Source organism: Caretta caretta, chromosome 17, assembly GCF_965140235.1.
Source record: "Caretta caretta isolate rCarCar2 chromosome 17, rCarCar1.hap1, whole genome shotgun sequence".
Classification (NCBI taxonomy): domain Eukaryota; kingdom Metazoa; phylum Chordata; order Testudines; family Cheloniidae; genus Caretta; species Caretta caretta.
In genome coordinates this window covers 6,811,682-6,835,638 of record NC_134222.1, presented here as the reverse complement: position 1 = coordinate 6,835,638, position 23,957 = coordinate 6,811,682, and the positions used below count along the sequence as shown (strand labels likewise).

General features: G+C 38.1%; 1 protein-coding gene across 16 annotated transcripts in view; it reads left to right on the top strand.

The window, feature by feature from the left end:
- Positions 1–23,957, top strand: part of BCAS3 (BCAS3 microtubule associated cell migration factor) — a 510,082-nt gene that overhangs the window by 2,758 nt on the left and 483,367 nt on the right. For 15 of the 16 annotated variants that reach the window (XR_012665315.1, XM_048824521.2, XM_048824531.2 and 12 more), the window contains 4 exons: positions 3,199–3,253; positions 5,491–5,566; positions 7,929–8,035; positions 21,696–21,777. Coding sequence is in view for 15 of the 16 variants with exons in the window: in XM_048824521.2 (XP_048680478.1) it covers positions 3,199–3,253; positions 5,491–5,566; positions 7,929–8,035; positions 21,696–21,777 (320 nt within the window). In the remaining variant the exon portion in view is untranslated. Of the gene's footprint in view, positions 1–3,198; positions 3,254–5,490; positions 5,567–7,928; positions 8,036–21,695; positions 21,778–23,957 lie in introns of those variants that run through there. The other variant, XM_048824533.2, reaches the window with a different exon arrangement.

Genomic DNA, 23,957 nt, shown 5'->3' with positions numbered 1-23,957 from the left:
GAGAACAGAGAAGACAAGTACAGTGAAGGTTTTAAAAAAAAAAAAAAAAAATACAGTGCGTAACAGACTTTCCTACCTTTGCCAGGTCTCCCTAAGTTACCTTCACATGTCAATGGTTGAATGGTGAACATCCTCAATTAGAGTAACCAGAAAACTTGCCTGTCCTAAGTCCTTTTGTAGCAGAATGGGTGAAATTTTCTCAGTGGTGGCATTATGCTGCTGGCGAGTTTTTTTTGCTATGGTATTGCATTGCAATATCATGTATGTTTTGGCAACTTGTACTTTACTTACAAGAGCTGTCAAAACATGAACCATGGTAATGATGGGGATGACTGTCTATTTAGATCTCAGGATTCACTTGATTTTTTTAGCAGGAACAAATAAAATGCAGTTGTTCCTGTAACTCACTTGTTCTCTGGAAAAGCAATAATTAAAAAAGAAAAACTCCATAAGAATATTTGATTATGTACTTTTTGTGTGGTGATTATTTTCCAGTTTGTTTTCCTAACCTGCATATCTCTGTTATGGGTACATCACTCATTCTTTATCTCAGAATTGAATTTTCTGGGTAACATGCTACAAACTTGAACCTCCTGCCCTCATTTTGAAACAGTAGGTTATCAAACAAATGGCAGAATATATTAACAATTCACAAAAACAAGAGAAGCATATGCAAAAGAGAAGCTAGCTTGGGGCGTACTTCAAATACTGATTTATCAATTACCTGGCTAAAAACAAATTAGAAGTTTCATAGGGTTTTTTTTTTTTAAGTACATCAAAGAAGAAATTGTCTCAGAAGTTCTTAGCCTTCAGCATTATGTCTGCTAACCATTGCTTAATTTCTTTCCAAGAGAGTTTTAGTGTACATACATTGAACAAAACATTTCCAAAGCGTGCCTGCTTGGCTTACTCATTAAAGATGTACTTTGGAAAGCATCAGCACACATTTATGAAATGAAGACATTACCACCCTTTTGTTAAGGCTGTTATACATAAACATCAATTATGTTTTAATTATCCTGTAGAATAGACAAGTTTATAGAGAGACAGAGATCATGACCTGGCCAAGATTATTGACAATGAGTCAATCAGGAATAGAAAGCAGGTGTCTTGTCTTAAAGTGCTCTGCTCTAACTACTATGATAAACTCTCTTTAGTTTAATAATCTTTGTGTCCACTTTTGTCAGTCTTGGTCTGGAATAAACTGTTTCTCGATCTTCAGGAACAATTTTTCAGATTTGCCTTCATTTCACAGGGCAGGCAACTTGTTACATTTAGAAGTGATGCTCATGGAGCTGTAGGACTGTCCTGTTATACAAGTGTACGCAGAAACTTACGTCTCCTCCCCTAGTGCTGTCATGACTGGAGAGAACAAAGGCTTCCAAGTACTGAATGTCCACAACATTTTATGTGGACAAGATATTTACACAGTTTTATTTAGAAGGAAAGTGGCTGAGCCTTTTGGTAGCAGGGATCTGGATTTCTTTGTTCCAGCAGCAAGGGCAGTAGTGGCAACAACTTGTATTTGCTGCTATTGGTAATTCAAGACTTAACGCTGAAGTAGTTATGTTAAAACAGATTGAATATGTACCAAAATAATCATTAATCTGAAGTATGTCAAAGTTGTTGGATGCAGAGATTCTAAATTCTAATAAAATTTAGAATCACCACTAACTTTTAAAAAATTGTATGGGCAGCTGAACATGTTGTCCATTGCCAAGTTAGGTGACGAGCATTATACAAAGATATCATCAGCCTTATGGGGTGAGTCCACATATTTTGTTGCTCAGCAGTTACACAGCATATCTGAGAGACTCGCGTCTCTCTTACGTAAGATACCTTAATAAAAGCCTTAGTTAAAGTCCATCAGAACAAATGTGCCTTGCGTTATACACCACTGCACTCTGAAGTGCAGCTGATAATGAATTGCCAAGAGGAGAGAGTTCCACAGTGTAAGACCTCTACTGAAAATGCCTTCCCACTAATCTTAGCCAGCTTTATCTCGGGAATAGATAGGAGAAATCTCTAGCCTCTCTTAGCTTCAGGATAGTGCCTAGCATATGTAAGCTGGCGGGTAGTTTTCCCCAGCCCAGGAAGAGAAATAATGTTTCAGCTATTATTTTTTTAATGCCCTTTCTTCAGGGCTTGTTTGATTGTCCACAAATCAATCACAAAACAAAAAGCAAATGGAAAAACACTGAAGAATAATTCCCAAAGGCTTTGCTTGCTTCAGCCAGCCAGGAGAGAAAAGGATACAGCCTTCTCCTTTGACCCAGCTTTCCCTTCCTTTTACACTTTGCCCAGACATGTGACAGTCAGAGACGACTTAATCCTTTACAGACTTCAGTGCCCTTACTTTGTGACCAGTGTGGGGTAGGCAGTTTATCAAGTCATTGGGTTCCAAATTTTCCAGACTATATGGGTATTGTGTAGTACAGTAAAACCTCAGAGTAACGAACACCAGAGTTATGAACTGACCGGTCAACCGCATTCATCATTTGGAACTGGAAGTACGCAATCAGGCATCAGAGATTTCCCCCCTCCCATCTCCCAAAAAAGGGCAAATACGGTACAATACAGTACCATGTTAAACATAAAACTACTAAAATAAAGGGAAAGTTTTAAAATAAAGATTTGACAAGGTAAGGAAACTGTTTCTGTGCTTGTTTAATTTAAATTAAGATGGGTAAAAGCAGTATTTTTCTTCTGCAGAGTAAAGTTTCAAAGCTGTATTAAGTCAATGTTCAATTGGAAACTTTTGAAAGCACAACCAAAACATTTTGTTCAAAGTTACGAACATTTCAGAGCTTTGAACAACCTCCATTCCCAAAGTGTTTGTAATTCTGAGGTTCTGTTATACCTTGAATTACACACCAGCAAGGGGTAACACCGTATTTTTCTAAGTGGAATAACTGGGGACATTTTAAATGTAGTTGAGTAGGTGTATAGTGTAAAAAGCAAAATGTAACCCCACAAATTTGTAAAGAAACCATACAGACTGGAATTGGAGGTTTCTCCACCAGTCAAGGCAAATGTAATTTTCTGTGCAGTTATTATCCAATGAGTTGCCAGTCATTCTTTTGCAGATAATCTAAACTAAGGCATAGCCTGCATCATTTTCCCCAGTGGTAAGTGATAGTCAGTGTATTTATGTCTGTATTTAGACTTCCATAGTAATTAAGGACTCTTCTTTTCCAGGGAACAGTCATATATGGAAAGTGTTGTTACATTTCTTCAAGATGTTGTGCCACAGGTAAGGGCCTAAAACAAACCCACTCTCTTCACAGTGCTAGTAATACGTATAAGTAAGTTGCAGCTAGATAGTCCAATTTATACAAAGATCAACATTTTTAAAAGTGGTTGACTGGTAATTTTGAGTGCTTCAGTTTATTTATTTATTTATTTATTTATGGTCCCCCATCTTAGACGCCTTAAAAGGGCCTGAATTTCAGAAGGTGCGTACGGTCTGAAAATCAGGTGCTTTTGAGGTGTTTCCAACTGGGCACCCAAAATTACTGTCAGGTGAAAGTCTTGGGCAAAGTATTTAAAAAATGTCTCATATATGTACTAGCGAGAGAGGGTCACATTGTCTGCCTACTTAAAGATGCGGTAGTGGTAGCAATGAAAGGCAAAGGCTTACTTGTGAGGTAGATAGACCACATTTTTGTGGGAAGGCCAACCCTCCTAATTGCTGGGACTCCTCCCAAGCTGGTATTTCTGGACCACACTTAGGAACTCATGAGTTTTTGTGTCGACGTCTGGCTAGTAGGCATCAGAAAAGTTTGATACACACCTGCTTGTTTTGCAAGTTTAACATTTGCTGGAAAGGAGAAGGAGAGGTTTTTTCCTCTGTTCCTTTCTCCACTTGCCTCAGAACCTTCAGGTTGCTGCTGGGTGGAGGAGATTTGCTAATTTACCCCTTCTCCAGCTTGCGGTGAGGCGGGATAAACACCTGAATCTGTCATTCTGCTTTTCTCCCCCGCTCCTTATCTTGGGTCATTCTCCCCTAAGAATAGCCCTGGTTCTTTTGTGCTCTGTTGTTTCTAGCTTTCCCAAGTAACTGCAGAATGAATTGATATGGCTGTGGTCACTTCACTGCTGCCCAGGGGGTCCTAAGTAGCAGGCTGAAACTGATCAGAGTGGGATTAATTTCATGCTCCTGGTATGCGGGAAAGCTGTGGATGTAGTAGCGGAACTGTAACTGTTTACCTGTCCACTCAGGAAGGCAACATTGAATTGATTCATAGCTGGAATCAGTTAATAATAGTGATAATAGTTAATTATACAAGCTAGAAATTTCTTTTTTAAAAAGAAATTCGCACACCCTGACTCCTGTTAGGAAAAGTTTCCCACTGATGGTTCTCACTATTAGTAATTTGCCAAATGTATTTTTTCATGTTGTGATTCAAGCTATGATGTAAAAGTAAGGATAGTCAAACTTCTATTGGAGGAATTGTTGTGTTTTAACCTGTTCTTATACTCAGATATTTTTTCTCCATAGTTAAAAAGATGCACTCTTAGTTATATTTTACAAGTCAATTTGCCTTGTAAGCGTGGAACATGCTTTGTTTTGAAAAATAATACCAACACTAATTTTTTATTTACATGTTGAGTGCATATTATTGCTTGTCCAGCATGCACATAGTGATTATACAAGTTCTTTTCATATTTAATCCAAAATACTGCAGTATCTTACAATAATTCACTTGGAAACAATGGTATTGCCTCTGTAGCTCATACTCTGATTACTGCAGTTTCTCCTGAGAACTGTAAAACTTAGGTTGTCTAGAAACACCAAGAAGCTTCATTCCAATTTCTCTTGTACCTCATCTCTTTAGGGGCATCTGTAGGATATATTTAACTGAAGTATGGATCTGCTTTGATTTAGTTACAGTGCCTTCTGTTTCAAACTTAAATATTTTGGTTATATTAAAATCATAGGTATATGATTAAAATGTCACAGTAGGAATGAGCTTCATAGGAAAGAAAGGCTTCTGTTTTTTCAGCCTCGCTTATAAAGTGTTTAAGTGGGTCAAAAAGGAATTAAAGGAATACACATACCTCTCTCTAAAGATCCTCTTTTTATTCTATTTAAAAATAGTTTAAACTGTCAAAATCAAGGATTATAGAAACAACTATCATCTGTTCTGTCCAATTAATACAAGGTTTATGTTTCTTAGAAGCCAGTTGGCTTTTGTTCTCTGTACCTGGAAGGTCTTTGGTTGTGTGTCTTGCCGCTTTTTTACTTTTAATAAGTGTTGGTACACTAGTTGAATTATATTTAAGATTAAATGTGTTGACCAGGGAACCACTCCTCTCAAAACCTCCCAGAAATATTGAGGGTATAAGTATGCAATAATTGCACGCATGCAATAAGAATATGCAACAATTCTTGTTTTCCTTGCATTACCCGATGTGCTGTATACAGAGAGCAGAAAATAAAGATGTTATACTTCATTTTCTTTCAACCTTTCTCTTCTTTGTGTGTAGGCCTACAGTGGTACTCCACCAACAGAAGAAAAAGAAAAAATAGTATGGGTCAGATTTGAAAACGCAGACTTAAATGGTATGGTTTTATCTCCCTCTTTCAGTTTTATTTCTATATCTTTTGGGCCCATATACAATAATTTTAAACAGCAAAATTAAAAAATTACAGTTTAGACAAGAGTTGGCTCAAACAGAACTCCCTTTCTACTCCTTACTAACCAGGAATGAATTGTTATTGTGTAAAATCCCGAGTGAATAGACAGGCCTTTACTCAGCAAATTTCTTGAAATGTGAAGGTGAGCGAACTCTGGTGTTATAGGATTAGTGAGGTCACCAAATTCCAGACCAAAGTCCCTTGGCCCCCTCACTATCCAGATCAGTTGAAAACAAAACATAGCCCCTGAGTGTAATCCAGAGTGTAATAGAGACTAACCAATTTATTTGAGCATAAGCTTTCGCGAGCTACAGCTCACTTCATCGGATGCATTCCATGCTGTAGCTCGCGAAAGCTTATGCTCAAATAAATTGGTTAGTCTCTAAGGTGCCACAAGTACTCCTTTTCCTTTTATGACACTGCAGCCATTCAATGTGTGTGCATCAAGCCACTGGGAGAGATAATTAGGTGATTCATGCCACAAACCTACAAATACATGGATTACACTCAGCCCTATGTTTTGTTTTAATCCACGTATTCGAAGGTTTGTAGCATGAATCACCTAATTATCTCTCCCATTGGCTTCATGCACACATACTGAATGGCTGCAGTGTCATAAAAGGAAAAGGAGTACTTGTGGCACCTTAGAGACTAACCAATTTATTTGAGCATAAGCTTTCGCGAGCTACAGCTCACTTCATCAGATGCATTCCATGCTGTAGCTCACGAAAGCTTATGCTTTCGTGAGCTACACGAGGTGTAGCTAATGGAAGTGTTAACAATGTACATCAGTTTGCTTTTACTAACCATGGAGCTCTAAGCCTGTCCTACAAGTCAGAGGCTGTAGCTCTCCTCCAGATGTTTCCTACAGCTTGATTGTTACCTCAGTGTCCTCCACCTTACTCCTGTGGCAAAGGCTCACTCTGATCCCAGATGTAACATGATGGTATGACATGATAGGGAATCTTCATGTCCTGGTGGTAAGTAGGGCAAGTTATACTTCTTATAGCTGTTGGAATGGCAAAAAGATTCCTAGTTCACAAATTTATAGATGTTAGAGACGGAAAAGACCTGTTAGGTTAGCTTGTGTATCTCACTGCCTCATGCTCAAGGCCAGTGCGTGATTGTTTTCTAGTAGGTTTCTTTTTCCTTGCTGTGCATTTGTAAATGTCCCAGCCACTGGGGCTTTCGCCACGTCCTTTCACTTGCCACAGTATGACAGAAAATCAAACATATCCAATGAAACCTTTATTTTTCATATTCATCCTAAATTTACCTTAGTTCAGTTTAATCGTCTTAGTCTTGGTTATACTCTTGTACCATCCTGAAGAGTTCTTCTCCCTGCCTGTCAGAAGTTTACATGCTTTCAGAACATTATGCTTCTTGCTAACTTTAGGGTAGAGCGGCCTTAGCCAAGATATAAAAACATTTGGTTATTTTAGTCTGTCTTGATATATTTCTATAGCACCTTCATAGTTTTATGGAAATTGCCTTTTTCAGAGGGGTGTTGTGAGCATTAGATAATATGTGTAAAAAGCTTTGATCATCAAAGTGCTACATAAGTGTCATCTTTGTTATAATTATTATTTTGTTGCTCCTCTGTGATTTTCTTCTGATTTGTCCATACGATAGCATTACATGAACTGGCAGTAATGTAGCTTACAGATGATTCTATTTGCTCAGTAAAAAGACCTCTCTTTTTTTTCCTAAATAGACAAAGTACCTCTGAAAAAGTACTGAAGAAGGAATCACCGATCCCTCTATTTTCTGTGTACTCAATCGTTCCTTCTAAATGCACTAATAATTTCTGTTGCTAAATCTCTTAAGTAGCAGAGTACTGTAGACTGTATATATTTTGTAAACTTGGCTTCAGAATAGTAATTGTGAAATGTGAAGAGGTGCTTTTCTAGAATTTCATGGTGCTTATAGAAAAATAGCTTGATCGTGTGCTAATAATCATAGGAGGTAGGAATGTCAAAGACCTCTGAGTCATCTTGTCATAGCCTCCTTTCTTATGCTGTGTAGGAAGTTTCCCATCATCACTCCCTCTAAACTGGTATTTTGTACCCTCTCAAATAAAACTCTAATTACAGATCTTATTACTTGTGTCTAGAGGAACACTTTTTTCACTATTTTTTCAGTTATAGGAGTTAAGAATTAAAAAGCACATTGCTGTGCCTTTAATTATAATATGAATATGGATTTCAAAAACTGTGTCCAGTATACCAAACATTAAACATAATTTGTCCTAACTTGATGTTCATTTTGATATTTAAATCCAATTTAGATACATCAAGGAATATGGAGTTTCATGAGATACATAGCACTGGCAATGAACCACCTTTGCTGCTAATGATTGGGTACAGTGATGGAATACAGATCTGGAGCATACCCGTAAGTACATAATAACTCTGTCTTCAGAAAACAAGCCTCTTTGAGATGCTGATTTTATGCCATATCTAATTTTTTATAACAAACTATATTACTTTAAACTAAATAGTAGAAGGCTACAGCATATGTTGTACGTGTAAAATGGTTTAACATAAGATTAATTTAAGAGTGTGAGTTACACCAAATATTAAACTACCTACCTTTAAATCTGAGGGTTTTTTTTTAATTTGGATACTTGCTGTAAAGGTAATTTTTTTGATTTGGAGCAGGGTGTAACATTACAGAGAAGTTAATATCCTATAAATATAGGGGAAAGAAGTCCACACTAAGGAGGAAGGGTAAATTCAACTGTTCTATGAAAAGGATTTACATTTCCCAGGAATGCAAGCATGACAATATTAATAGCATTTTACAATCACAATGTGTGTCTGTCATGTACATGATTTGCAATTTTAATTTTATTTAAAGTCTGTATGTGCATATGGATTTAATTTTATTCTGTCATACATAGCATGCAATTTGTGTTTCAGAATGGTTTGAGCACATGGACTTAATTTGGGAAATTTCCCCCAAATTTCTTGAACTTAGAATAAAGTTTAGTATGGTATGTGATAAAATTCTTAACTCATGAAATCTAGTGTGTCCAATACTTCAAAATAAACCCAGTGCGCATACTGGATGAAATTTCTCCTCTTTGTAGAATACAGAGCCTTCTGGAAAATATTTTTCCTTTTCATCCCTCCCTGGGTGAGAAAGAGAGTAGTTTTTATGCAGCAAGCTACATTTTAGGAAATTAAATGGAATTTCATTTTCTCTTTGAAAGTACTTTTGCACACCAGCTTGGGAGCTGTGTTAAGGACTAACCATTTGCTTGTACAGGGGGGAGACAGAAATGGAATTTTTCTCGCAATTTGTCTTTTCTGTTAAAGAGGAAGAAGAAAACCTTTTTTAGGAAGTTCAGAGCCTGCAGTTTCGGGGGTGGCAGTGTAAAATAAGAGGCCTCAATGTACCCAACTGTACTTCATGTGGAATTTGGGAATTTGTATATTTTCTTAGATTTCCTGAGGAACTACAGTTGTTTCTCACATTCAAGACCTTTATTTTGAATGGAGCAGAATGGAACATTTGGGTGCTGCTGTATTTTTGTCTTTAAACTTTTAAAGAAAAGTACGTTTGTAGAAAAACCAAATTGGTTGCTTACTTCTTCTTGAGTAAGGAAGTTACAGTATATACTGCTGTATAAGAATTTAGCATGCAAAATAATTTTTGTATCCAATTAAAACTTTTTAAACTTGAAAATATTCTTATACAAAAAGTGAGTATTTAAACCTTTTAAAAAATCGCTATGCTTTATTCGTCATGTGTATTACAGGGAACAAACATTAGGTGTCACTAAGATATTGAGCTAAAAAATATAGTACAGCGTCAGTAGCACCAGCGATCCTAACGGGATTCTGAACAAATAAGTTTAGAGTACACAGAGATTATATACACTGATCGAAGTTAAAGATTTTCTATAACATAACTTCTTTGAACTTTCTCTAATGAATTTATTTGAACAGATAAGTGTTTACTGAAAGGTGTATAGAGGCACACACCTGGTGGTGTGACCTTGGACTTCTCTGGGCTAGTTTACAGTAGAAGAGATTAGAGTTTGGGTCTTCATCTGGCAAGGGATCAGTTCTCTGTTGATATAGTATATTCTTGCCCTGGGCATGAGGTGGGAGAGTGCCTTGCTTCCTTATCAGGTGACTCTCAGTAGCTGAAGAAATGAGTATCTCTGAAGGAAGCCATCTATACTCCTAACCAAGGGGAAGATTGCTATGAGATGGGGTCTTATGTGTAGGGGGAGGGCAAGAGGGGTGATGTAGGAGTGTCTTGGAGAACTCCATTTCCTTTTGGGTGGAGGGAATCTTTTTTTTTTTTTTTTTTTGCATGGAGGTACCATAGTTAGGCCAAACAATGTCATATAACTACAAATTCCTTGTCTCTTCTGTCAATAGAGCAGTCTCCACACAGCCAGTTTACATGTTTTTCCAGTGTATTTCACAATGGAATATTTTCTATTTCTTGTTGTTCCTTTTTATTAGGCTAATAAATACTAAGAAAAAATGAAACTAGGAAATCACAAACCCATATTGGTATGATTGATTTTTGCATAAGGAAGCCCTTCAGCAGCTTTCAGAAAGTTCTTTCTGAGCTTGAGAATGTGTTCAAGTTGATACACAAGCTGAGGCAGTCTAAATAGGAATAGAGTTGTGTTCTGAAGACTTGTTGCCCCTCTTTGAGAATGCTCAGCTTGGAGCAGGGCATGAGATGTCAAAGTAACACGCTCTAAACTGCAAACTGTGTTGTGACCGTGTATGAATCTAGTCTCTGAAATAAAGTGACATTCATTGCTTTGCAGCCTCAGGAAAGTGACTCTGGAGCAGATTCATGATGAGTTCGAGATGGGTTATCTGTAGGTGCTATTTGATATACATGTCTTGGCAACGTGAGCCATTGTAGCTGGAATAAATGTCAGGAGGTTTGCAGTACTTCAGGGTATCCGCTTTCCCGCAGCATTTGAGGCCAGTAGGAAAGAGGGAAATATTTTTGGAGCAAATGTGGAAAAATTATTATTTGCTATTTGTATGCTTCATTTATGAGGGAGAGTGGTGCCACCTGGAAGTTTTTAGATCTCCAAAGTTAGAACATAGATGCAAGCCTTTCCTGAATAATTAATATGTGTTTTGTGGGGCTGGAGTGGCCCATCATAAATTTTGGGACATGGATTAAATATATTACAAAGGAGAAGTCCAGTGTGGTTTCTTTGGGATCAGTCCTTTGGTACTTTGGTCAATAAGATTTATATGCTGTGGGGAGAGAAGGGTGCTTACTTACACAAAGGGATTTGGTTGAATGGGAATTTGATTAAGTATATAATTGTCAGTTCCATAACTGGGCTGGTGTCAGTGGTATGTATTGTTGATTGAAATTAAGTCTTCACTGGCATGGTGGTGGAGGGGGGGAAAGAATGCCAGCTACTGAATGACCATCCCTACTTTCTGCAGCACCTAGGGTTTTCCTTTGAGGCCTCCTATTCATATAGCTTGTGAGATCTGATAAAACCACAGCCAGGGATTGTGTAGTTGCAGATTATATGAACAGTATTGCCCACTTATGTGTTTAACAATATAATTTTGGAATGTTTTCCTTGTCATTCATGTTATCCCTTGTTTGGTTTCCCAGTTAGATAAGTTTTTTTCTAAACTTCGATATTCTGTGGATTGGGTATTTGTATCTGAGACTCCTAAGAAGAAAGGACATAGCATAATCTACACTTGCCTACCCTCTTCCTATTGCTATTTAGGGTCCAGGTACAAAAAGAATTGGCAGTTGTGTGGCAAAGTGACTTTATATACAAAATTATGCCATTCACTTGGCAATAGCATATATTCTGTATATGTATCCTTTCTACATCCTCTTAGGGTCTGGCTACACTGCAGTTGGGGGTGCACCTCCCAGAGCGGGTAGAGACAGATGCGTGCGAGCTCGGCTTCAGGTAGCGTGCTAAAAATAGCAGTGTAGACTTTGTGGTGTGAGCAGTGGCGCAGGCTAGCCACCCAAGTAAGGACCCCTTAGTAAGGCTGGCTTGTACTTGGGCAGCTAGCTAGCTGCAATATCCACACTGTTATTTTTAGCATGCTAAAGCTCAAGAAACCTGACAAGAGAAATCTGTAAGATTTTATTTAGAAGCCCTTTCTGTTTTAAGAAGCAAGAGTCCCAAAGTTTAAGCGAAAAGCTATACACTGAGGCTATCATCTGTAGCATTGTGATTTCTTTCCTCCTTCAGTTGGACCCCTATTCAGTACATAATAAAATAATGAGCTGCAGGCAGTCCAGTTTGCGTCTGCGTGATTATGAAGTGTTTATGACAGCTACTAAGCTGACGCTTTTCATAATGGTGTTACATTGACTTCTAAACACCTTTGTAGTCTGCCTCCAGGAGTGTATGAATGTCTCTGCAGTCCGAGTGGTTTTACATTAACATTTCCTTGGAGAAAGATCTTTGATTACAGAAGTGTTACTTGCAAATGGAAGATACCATTTGATCGGCTTCAAAGGACTGAAATAATGTTTGGACTGCTGGGTGCTGAAGTAACGGCTGGAGTTCTGAGGTGTAATGTCTAAATCTGTATTGTATAAGATGCAGAAGGTATCCATCCAAACTGGTTTTCTTTGATCTTTGTTTTGAAATGGGGGTGGGAAGGTTAAAAGTGTTTTTAAAATATGCCTTTCGAAGTGGGAAGAAATCTGGGATTATACAAAAGTAATGACTACAAGTTCCCATTCAGTAATTGTGCAATGTGGTTTTGTGTTGTGTTTGGAATTTATTTTCCCTTTGCCCCCAGTCTTGTATTTCAGAATACTGTGTCAGAACCAGAAAGCAGTTGGAATTGGTTTATGCTTAATGTGGTTTACAAGAATCTGTTTTAGATAGATATTCCTATTCACAGAAATGCATTTTGGCTGCTTTTGTGGGTGATAACTTTTTTCATTGTACACAGGAGGTTTCAGAAGTAGAAGGCGACATTAATTTAGATTTTCCCTATTCAGTTAGAACAGAGTTATTAGGCATTAATTTTAATAAATTAGGAACTTTGACTGTTCAAAGGGAACTGCATAATAGTAAACATAACATATATTTAAATATATGTTGTAAAAGTTGTGGTACAATACTGCTACTTCAATCTTTATTGGTATGGCAGCTTACAGGGTCGATTACATCCACTGATTAGAGACCCATGGAGTACTGGTCATAGCTGGGCAAGTTAAGGATGGCATGCTATTCTCTGACTTTTCCTTTGTTTCATTGCCATAATGTAAAAATGATGGGCCAATATTTACCAGTTAATAAATATTAAGATTTTTAATGTGTTACACAGTCTACTGCAAATGCAGTAGCTAGTTGTGTGTGTGTGTGTGTGTGTGTGTGTGTGTGAATTCTTTTCCCTTCCTCAGTTCTCAAAAAAGCATGGTGGTGGCTGGGAAAACCAGTTCCATTCTCCCTTCCTTCTCCAGTTTAGTCAATGGTGGTAAAAGTGTCTGTGACTTATGCGGTAGGAAGCTAATGACAAATTAAGTGCTTTCTTCCCAGTTTCTTCTGACCAGAGGATATTGGGACCTGAACAGTCATCCGCAACATGGAGACCCTGGTGCAGGCTTGCAGTAGGCACTTAGAAAAATGTGAGACTGATCAAGATGTCTAACCTTTAAAAGCATCAGAAGACTTGGGAGGTGGGCATAAGGACAGGGACTGGGCTAATCATTCTTCTAGGTTGGTTTGTTTTGTTTTCTTTTCATACTACAAATGTTTTGAGTTCTGTGCAGATTTAAAAGAGTACTGGTTTTGTTTGAACACACATCACTTGCACAGCCAATTGTGTTGAAAAGCTGTGTGATTTATAATGTGCTCAGAACCTGGGGAGAGGAAGGAAAGGAAAACATCACACCTCTCTGCAGCAAACCCTTTGGCAGATGGAGTGGTAGTATCAGTAGGCTTTGGCCTTGTCTTCACTGCTAAAAAAGGGCCCTTTTTAACCTTGGAGTAACTAACACGCATGAGCTATCCCAAGGCGCTTTGGTTTTACTGCAATGAAAGCCTTTCGCTGGTTGACTGGGGTGCGTTTACCTTGCAGTAAAACTAAAGTGCCTGATCTTCACTGTGGTGTTTACCTCAGGATAGCTCGCACATGTTAGTTACACCAAGGTAAAAAACACACCTGTTTGAGCAGTGACACAAGGTCTTTGAAGGGCATTCCACGGGACCCTCCTTGGTTAGAGGGCAAAGCAAGAAAGGAGAGCTATAAAGTATCATTCTGTCCCTATCCTGGTGGTTCTCCGTACACCTGCTTCTTTTCTTCTTGTGGGTGTTGAGGGCAGGGGTGAAGAAACACGGTCCCAAATTACAAACATGTATGTAGTCTGCAGCCTGAGCACGTTAAACCCCCTCAAAACATGTTACGTTTATAATGGTAGTATTCATGCATCTGTGACCAAATGCATTAGCAAGCTGCTTAACTACACTTTGTATTTTATTTAATGTCCTCTGTTTTCCTTAGTGGCTGCAATTTTAACACTTCATTCAACCCACAGGGAAGAGTTTTATAATGTTTTTAGATATCTCCACTCCAGGCAAAGGGAGAACACGCATCTAGGCATACAGAAAGTTTATACCAAATAGGGGAGAATGAAAAGGGTAGCATCACTCCAACTGGCTGCTGCAAACAGCTGTTCTATATAGCGCATTTATATTTGTATCACACATCCTTACAGGTTCTCATGTTGAGCTGTTAATGTGCCTAGGAAAAGTGTCTGTTTGTTCAGAGGGATATGTCTGATGTGGGGGGATGTAATAAGGCAGTCTTATTTTAAGAAACAAATGGCCTGTGGATTTGCCTACACTGCATATGCTTTACAGTGGCATATACAATACACATTGCATGTTCCCTAGCATGGTTATAAATAGCCAGTGTAGATGGTGAGGCATTGGTTAGGTAAGTAGAATAGAGACATGCCTGACCCAACATGGTTCTCTGCACATCCAAGCAGTGTCTCCCTATCTATGCTCCTGTTTTTAGTAGCATAGCATCCTGCTGCCTCCCCAGTATTTGGAACCTGGAGTGAAGGACTCTGGCAGAGGGGACAGGCAAGCAGCAGGGAAACAGCAAGGAAGGGTTCCAGAAGTCCCCACTGTCTTTCCCTGCCAGAGCCTTTCGCTGCTGTGTATAGTTACACACCACAGTGTGAGTGCAGCCTGCTTTTTGCTGTGATAGATTCATAGAATATCAGAGTTGGAAGGGACCTCAGGAGGTCATCTAGTCCAACCCCCTGCTCAAAGCAGGACCAATCTCCAATTTTACCCCAGAACCCCCTAAATGGCTCCCTCAAGGATTGAACTCACAATCTTGGGTTTTAGCAGGCCAATGCTCAAACCACTGAGCTATCCCTCCAGGTCAGCCATAATATATGGCATGTTCTCTATTCATACATTATGTTCTAGATTATCTCTTTGGAAGAAACAAAACTGAGGACACAGGAAAAATTAAAATATACAGGCAAATTTTTTACTTCAAACTGAGAAACATTTCATTTCAGTGCAAAGAAAGGTACTGTAATCTATTCACCATTGAAAAGCAATATAAATAAAAACACACATATAGAAAGATTCTTGAAGGTTTTTATTAAATGATTGCAGTCTGTCAGGATCTCTTGGAGTAATACAACCTACATTTATTAGAGGAGAATTTTACACCTAAATTCCTTTTAAGTGGGTTTTCTTTCCCTTCTGAGGAGGGAAGAATGAAGTAAGTTAGATAGAACCTGCCAGTAAATGTGTATATAGTGGATTTAACCAATTCAGTATTTATACTAATATCCATGGTATGTATCAGTGTCCAAATATGACTGTATCCAAAAGACACCAACGTATCAACAATGGACACCTTTAAAAATACAAAATCAAATTACCCACTTAAGGCGGCAAAACAAATTTCTCCCCAAAAGAAAAAAAAAGTTTTAAAGAGACTATTTGAAGCATGATATAGCTGCATATAATGAGTGCCCTATGGGGAAAAAAGTTTTTAAAATTCTATTGTCTTTCTTATGAGCAATACAAAACAAAAGTCTTCCAAGTCACCAAAGACACAGAAGACAATTTGGTCTTTGATTGTGATTCCCATTCCTGAGACAAGCCACAGTGCTTTAATAAATAAAGGAGATGGTGAAGCAGAAGGAATCAACAGTATTATACAGTGATGTGCAGCTACACGTACTCTGTACACCACTGCCAGGAGTGTGCAGTGCAGACATGCCCTACGTTACTAATAATGGTTTGGGTTATTAAAACAAAGAAAGAATTTTACAAATCTAATTTTACTTTTGATCATTAACACTGATTGTTTACTTTTTCTTATTTGTCCACTTACACAAGAAAAGTTGAGTCGTCAATTTCTAGCTATTTCACTTTCTCTCTTCATCCTTTTGCCTAATGCAAAAGTAATTAGGTTGTTATCACTACAGAGTTTTTTTTTTTTTTTTTTATTACAACTATACATTTGAATGTAAACACTAAAATTCTGGCTGTTTGCTCCCCCCCTTCAAATATCTTGTTTGGTAGTATTCCTCTTGAACTGGATCATGTCAAACAGGAGTTCATACAGATATCAATAATAATTTAGGATTTCCTACGATATTATTGTCATTCAATACAATATTCAAAAATCAAAAGGTAGATTTCTGATATCTTACCTAACATCTTCACTATGTATTCATGTGACAGTGCTGTTATTGTATACTAACCATTTGCATTTTTATTTTAAGTGTCAAATTTCTAATTTATTTTTTCTTTCTTTTGGTTTGGTGTATGTTTGACATTTTTTTGACCGAAGGAAACCTATTTTAATATTATCGTCCTTACAGTGTAAACAAACCTTTTTGTTTGTTATGGGTTCAAACTGGTATGCCCGAAACAACAGAAGTCTCTCATCAAAAATTAAGCAATGGTCCAGATTGATCCCTGATCTGCCATACTTACGAAGTACTGGCCCAAAATGTTTAAGGGAAGAGGGGATGGCTTCACTCCCTTTCCTCAATCTGTTCTCATATCAGGAGAAAGGAACCAGAGGGAATTGAACTGAAATTTGATGGATTCTTTGCTTGCAATCTTGCATAGAGATCTGAAGCTTGAAAAATACAACCAACCTGTGTCTTGACTCCTTAGACTGTGGAAGCTGCGAAGTCCCACCACACCAGCTTGTGGCCATCATTTTGGATTCACCCTTTCGTTAGAAAGAGTACCTGAGGCTGCTTTTAAAGCTTCATTTTCGATTCTTAAAACCTGTTTGGAAATGTTCTTTGCTTTTGGAATGGGAAAGAAAACCTTTAAGAGCTTGAAAGCTGCCACAGGGACTCAACTACTTATCTGGAGCAAATCCAAAATGGCAGCCACAAGCCTGTTCCTCTGCAGGTGCTTTCTGAAGAATTTAAAGTCTATTTATATTTTGTCTGTGTTTGGGAGACTGAGTTGCTCAGTGGATTGGTAATGGGATGTGTAGCCTTCCACCTTCTGGTTGCCAGCTCACAGCTAGCCCAGGTTGGTGGAGAGAAAGTTGTTAGCCATTCTGTGACTGTATGGCTTATGTGGTAGTCTGTCCCAGTCCAGTTCCTAGCAGGACAGGTGTCCAAGTCAGAAAACCTTGGCCCACTTTGTTGGCAGTCTCAGCAAGGAGATGAGGACTCAATCAGCAGAGATGTGCAGTGGCTGTCAAAAAAGCGAACAGAATGTTGGGAATGATAATAAGACAGAAAATATCATTCTGCCTCTGTCTGATTCCATGGTACGCCCACATCTTGAATACTGGTTGCCCCATCTCAAAAAAGATATATTGGAATTAGAAAACGTTCAGAAAAGGACACAAAAATGATTTAGGGGTACGGAACAGCTTCCATATGAGAATAGATTAATAAGACTGGGACTCCTCAGCTTGGAAAAGAGACGACTAAGGGGGGATATGATAGAGGTCTATAAAACCGTGACTAGTGTGAAGAAAGTAAATAAGGAAGTGTTGTTTACTCCTCATAATACAAGAACTGGGGGTCACCAAATGAAATTAGTAGGAAGCAGGTTTAAAACAAACAAAAGGAAGTATTTCTTCACACAACACACGGTCAACCTGTGGAACTTTTTGCCGGAGGATGTTGTGAAGGCCAAGACTATGATAGGGATCAAAAAAAGAACAAGATAAGTTCATGGAGGATAGGTCCAGCAATGGCTATTCGCCAGGATGGGCAGGAATGCAAAACCATGCTCTGAAGTGTCCCTAGCCTCTGTTTGCCAGAAGCTGGGAATGGGGGACACGGGATGGATCACTTGATGATTACCTGTTCTGTTCATTTCCTTTGAAGCACCTGGCATTGACCACTGTTGGAAGAGAGGCTACTGGGTTAGATGGACCATTGGTCTGACCCAGTATGGCCGTCCTTGTGAGACCGTACAAATGTCACTCTCCTCTGGAGATGGTCCTTTCCGGTCAGGATTGGGACACGTTACCAGGGCAATGGTGATAAAGCTTTACTTGTTCTGTGGATAAATAAAAGACATTAGTCTCCAAGGCTAATAACTCAGGTCCTTTTACGAACACAAATCACACAAAAAAAAGAACAGGTATTGTTGGGTGGGACCAATCTGTTTTGAAACCTATTTATTCTAATATGTAAGTTTTAAACTGCAAAAGAGACCATAGAGGTTCCCCTTGCAAACAAACCCAAGAAGCATCTAGGATTTTACTGTTCTGTAAACAACAAAATGCATGTATTAAGATTTTAAAATCTTCACCCTGTCTTTATGCTGCTTAAAGTAGGAGAGAAGGACATGCTGTCGTGCCGTGGGATTTGGTAACATCTGAGTTCAAATGTTGGCTCGGCCACTGACTCTGTGCCTTTGAGCAATTTGCTTTGCTTTCCTTTTGGTTTAGTTTCCCCTATCAGTAAAATGGGAATAATACCTGCCTACCTTCCATAGGTGTGGAGGACTAATAAGTAAATGCTTATACAACACATTGAAGAAGAAAAGCAGCATAGCCATAAGGAACTTGGGCTGGGATTTTCAAGGAAGCCTAACGGAGTTATGTACCCATATGTAACGGAGTTACAAATGAGTTTCAGTGGGATTTGGGCACCTGATTCCCTTAAACTTCTTTGAAAATCCCAGCCTTAAGTTTTACCACCTCTTCAGCATCCCTAACGAAATATGTATGCTTTTGTAAACTTGCTCTGTCTGAGATCAGAATCTCAGTTAAGCGGGTTTTGGCCTCCTTAACTGTTTTATACTGTTGGGCCTCTTACTTTGTTTGGCGCTAGAGCTGACGTGCTGGCTTGCTCAAAAAGTAGCACGAGGTGACTGAATTGGGTTGGTATCATATGTGAATCACTTCTTCCATACTTCTGTTATGTTGTTTCCTTTGTAGTCACTTGTGTGCATACATATGTGAACCACTCTTTCATGGTTTTGGAAAAAAACCCAACCCCTTAACTGCCAATAATAATAGTTTCAAAGTCTTATACTTTCCCACTTTTTCCTTTTTATAGAACTGGTGTGTTCCCACAGATACAAAACCTACTCCTGCCTACATCTCTGCTTTCATTTCCTCTTACTCCTTCTCTCACTTTTTACTCTCTCCAACCTTCCTTCCTAACCATGCCCCATTGGTGCCTTCTTCCATGTTGCCCATTATGCTTGGTACAGGCTCTCTTGTTTTCTCTTCCTTTTTCCTTCCCCCCCTCCCCCAAACAAGAAAACCCATGATGCATTGAAGAATTAAATCTGTGGAGGCTGTCACGGGAAGCGTAGCTTCACCAGTTTGACTTTGAACATCATACTATCATTTGGTTTGTACATAACTTGGGTGGCAAGCTCTTTGGGGCAGGGACCACACCTTCTGCTCTAGGAGAGGCAGCGTACTGTCTGTCATCAAATTACTAATTTGTTAATCTGAAATTACTCTGAAAGAAATAGAATAATTAAAATTTTATGTACTGTACAAGTACTGTTACTAAATGGCAAAGCAGAATCTGTGATGCTGATAAAAGGAGTACTTGTGGCACTTTAGAGACTAACAAATTTCTCTAAGGTACCACAAGTACGCCTGTTCTTTTCGCGGATACAGACTAACACAGCTGCTACTCTGAAACCCCGGATGCTGATAATCTACGTAATAAAATAAGAGCAGGATGGATTAAGGGTCTGAGTCTCCTCTTTCTTACATCAGTTTTATAGCCATCTATATCAGGAATAGTTCTAATCACTTAATTGGTATTACTCCTGACTCATTCAGTTGTGAGACTGGAATAGGCCCCAAGTCCCTGAGAGAAGTGTAAAGACCAATATTTTCCCAAAATTTTTGTACTGTCCTGAATGTTATTTTAAATTGAATCAGGAGAGTAGGTGGAAAACTGAAATAAAGTTGTCAGTGTTCAATGTTTAGTTATAAAAAGGTGGAGTGTTTACTGTAGTAAGTATAGCATTTGCATATAGTCTTCATAACAAATAGATGGTTCAAGGGGATAAGCAGCAGCAGCTTGACGTACATTATCTCTAGCAATGGTGCTAAGCTATAGTTAAGAAGTTGCAACAAAGTGTGAGTTGGAGTTACTGGTCATGATTTGTTGCTCAAATAGCAGTGGATTTTTATTTTTCCAACTTGTCATCTAAACTGCAGGAAGTAATTGAAGAAATATAAAAAGACATTTTTAAAAGGTTGTGTTAGATTTATGGTTTAATACTTATCGAGTTATGAGGTCTTTCTTTCAAATTGTATGCATTTCTGATATTGTAAAATGCTTGTTTGGCAAACTCTCTTCCAAAAATAGTATGCCAACATGTTGGTTAAATTTTTAGCTTCATTACATCTGTTTTAAGTTCTTAGTTATTTGGAAATGAGTTTCATAATGTTTGCCATTTTCCTGAAGTTTGACATTCCATATCGGATCCATTACCAAGCAGTTATGAAAATACATTGTGACCGACCATTTACAGGAAGTCTGGAAATTCTTCTTAACTACTTTTGATTTAATCTTTTCAAGATTTCCATTAGTGACTAACAATTAGTTTTGACTTCGTACTTTTGAAACAATTTTAACACTTATACAATATATGGTACACTAAGATTTCAGGTTCTCTGACCCTTTAAATCCAATATTTGATTCTCTTAATCAGAGATTCGTTTGCCTTGTCTAATAAAACATACAGTGTGTACAACAAACTGTATTAATCAGTGGCCAAGTTGAGGACTTGTATCTTCTGAAATATGTACAGTATACTTATGAAAGTTGTATTGCACTCTTGTATTTTATGTAGCCTAATGTAAAACATGCATTTCTTGATGTGAAGGACCTGTGTTAAAAATAACTGACAAATTATAGTAAAGACCTCTAAAATATCTTCTCTAGGGGAATGGTATAGAAAATTGATTTTTGCGGGGGTGGGGTGGCAGAGGCAGGTTTGAAGATGCTTGGATAGAAAGGAAATATATTTTCTATTCCAGTTTGCTGTTCCAGGTCTTGGGTGAACCAGAACTTAACTTAGTGTATGAAATATTTAAGTTTGCTGAGCACATCTGGAAATTACCAAGGAAGAGAAGAAAAACACTTCCCCTGAAATTTATTTCTAGTGAATTCCTTTTGCCTCTAATTTTTGGAGTCCCTACCTGGCTCCAAAGAAAAGCTACGGCTCACCTAGGGGCCTAACACACAGTTTTTTGCATTGATTTAACTAAATCTGTGGTGGTTTTTTTTTTTTTTTTTTAAAAAGTAGTTAAATCAGCAAAGATGCAATTGTACCGGTGCAAACGTGTTTATAGCTTAAATACCTATACGGTAATTTACCTGCAGATCACTCATGGTTTCAACAACTATTAATAGGGCATTCTGTGACCCTGTTACAGCGCCAAACACACAAGAACCCCTCAAAACTCTGCAAAGTGTGTTCACTTGTGCTATGCGGAAGGCATGGCAAAGTTTAAGAAATGATACTTAGTGAATTAGGTATGGGAGGAGGGAAGTTTTATGGTTTATTAAAACAAGTAACATTCTTTACATTGTTTATAATTTGTATATTATGCAGATCAGTGGTGAAGCTCAGGAACTCTTTTCTGTTCGACACGGCCCAGTTCGAGCTGCACGAATCTTGCCCGCTCCACAAATCGGTAAGTGCATTGTTGTGACAGTTCACAGCTAAATGTATGTTCTCTTCAACATACTGAATGAATCAGTATTTTTTCTTTAAAAGTTTTACTTGAATATTTGTTATAGCCCGGTATGTCAGCTTTCCATTTGTTAGAAGTGTAGTTAAAATAAGTTACTCTTGCAGCGTAGTTTGGTTTTTACTAATATCACTGTTCCTTGATTTTCATATCTATTTGTTCCATGCTCCAGTCTTGACTTGGTCTGTTTCCCAGACATTTTTTTTGTTACTTTATCTGACAGCGACATAAAATTGCCAAGATAACTGCTTGTTTATAAAAATATATGAGCATAACTTTGTTCACTGTTAAGAACCAATAAAGGGAGGGTACTAGAGATGCACAGGAGTGCTTCTTTGTTCTATGGACTCTTTTTCTGCATGAGATTTTGGTCTCAAAAATGTGTGTGTCTTTTCTAAGTGCTTTTGATTTTTTTCCCTCCATAATTCTGAATTACTTAAAATTTTTAACTCCTGTTTTTAACCCCAGCTGCTGCTTTCTTCATAAGCTAGAGAACTGCTGGGCCTGGATATCCTAAATATTCTAGAGACTCTTATGCTTCTATTTTGAAATAATAATCTTCATAATTAATTATTATATTATTTATCAATTTAATGTGTTAATCTAAAATACTGCTGGGGGGTGATTTCAGATATTGTTTTGTTTTAAATCCTATCTCACTATCATAGGAGCAACTATTGTCGGACTGGCAGGGACCTCCAGAGGTCATCTAGTCCAGGCCCCTGCACTCATGGCAGAACTAAGTTTTTATTTAGACCATCCCTGGCAGGTGTTTGTCTAACCTGCTCTTAAAAATCTCCAATGATGGAGATTTCACAGCCTCCCGAGGCAATTTATTCCGGTGCTTAACTACCCTGATGGTAGAAAGTTTTTCCTCATGTCCAGCCCTAAACTGCCCTTGCTGCAATTTAAACCCATTGCTTCTTGTCCTATCCTCAGAGGTTAAGGAGAACAATTTTTCTACCTCCTCCTTGTAACAACTTTATATGTACTTGAAAACTGTTATCATGTCCGTTCTCAGTCTTCTCTTTTCCAGGCTAAACAAACCCACTTTTTTCCATCTTCTCTCATAGATCTTGAATAGTTTTTAATTTCTGGGCTTTCTTCAATTTGTCCACATCTTCCTTGAAATGTGGTGCCCAGAACTGGACACAATACTCCAGTTGAGGCCTAATCAGCGTGGAGTATAGCAGAAAAATTACTTCTCATGTCTGCTTACAACACTCCTGCTAATACATCCCAGAATGATGTTCGCTTTTTTTGCCACAGTGTTACACTGTTGACTAATATTTAGCTTGTGGTCCACTATGACCCTCAGATCCCTTTCTGCAGTATTCCTTCCTAGGCAGTCATTTCCCATTTTGTATGTGTGCAATTGATTGATCCTCCCTAAGTGGAGTACTTCAGAGCATTACTCTAGTTTGTCCAGATCGTTCTGCATTTTGAATCCTGTCCTCCAAAGCACTGGCAACCCCTCCCAGTCAAAGAGCATATAGAATGCTGTGCAACAGCGGAAGGCAGGGAAAATTTTCATCAAGGATACTGAAGCAAACTCCCACTCTTAGGAAAATTTGTCATGGGATTTTTAAGTTCTACATGCGGGAGACAGGAATTTATTTTTAAAAGTCTCCTCCAAAAGGACTCCACAGTTTCAGTGAAGAAAAATTGAGAAAACAGTTTTTAAACCACTACAATTTTTGTAATAATTGTTACAATCATTATGATAGAATTGATACTCCATTAATAGCTTGTCGTCCTTTACCCCAAGTATCATTTTTTTCCTTAGCAAGATGATGATTGCTAGCAGTAGGATTAGAAATGCTTTTTATAGTTAGAGACTCATATTCAAATACACTGCAGAGTTTATTCATGATTTGTGGTCCTTACCTTCTCAAACTTTCAAACTCTTGGGATGTGTAAAAGATTTTAAGTTTTCTTTGTCATTTGTTCAAGAGGCAGTGCTTGAGATCCAACCTAATGTACATGAAGAAGTAACTTTAATAAAAAGTATATAGTGTAAATAATATAGCATACATTAAATTCAAGACGACATTTTGCTTTCTCAAAAGTAAGTAAGTTTGCCAAAAACATGAAGGCTCTTTTTTATTTCACGTATGGGAAAA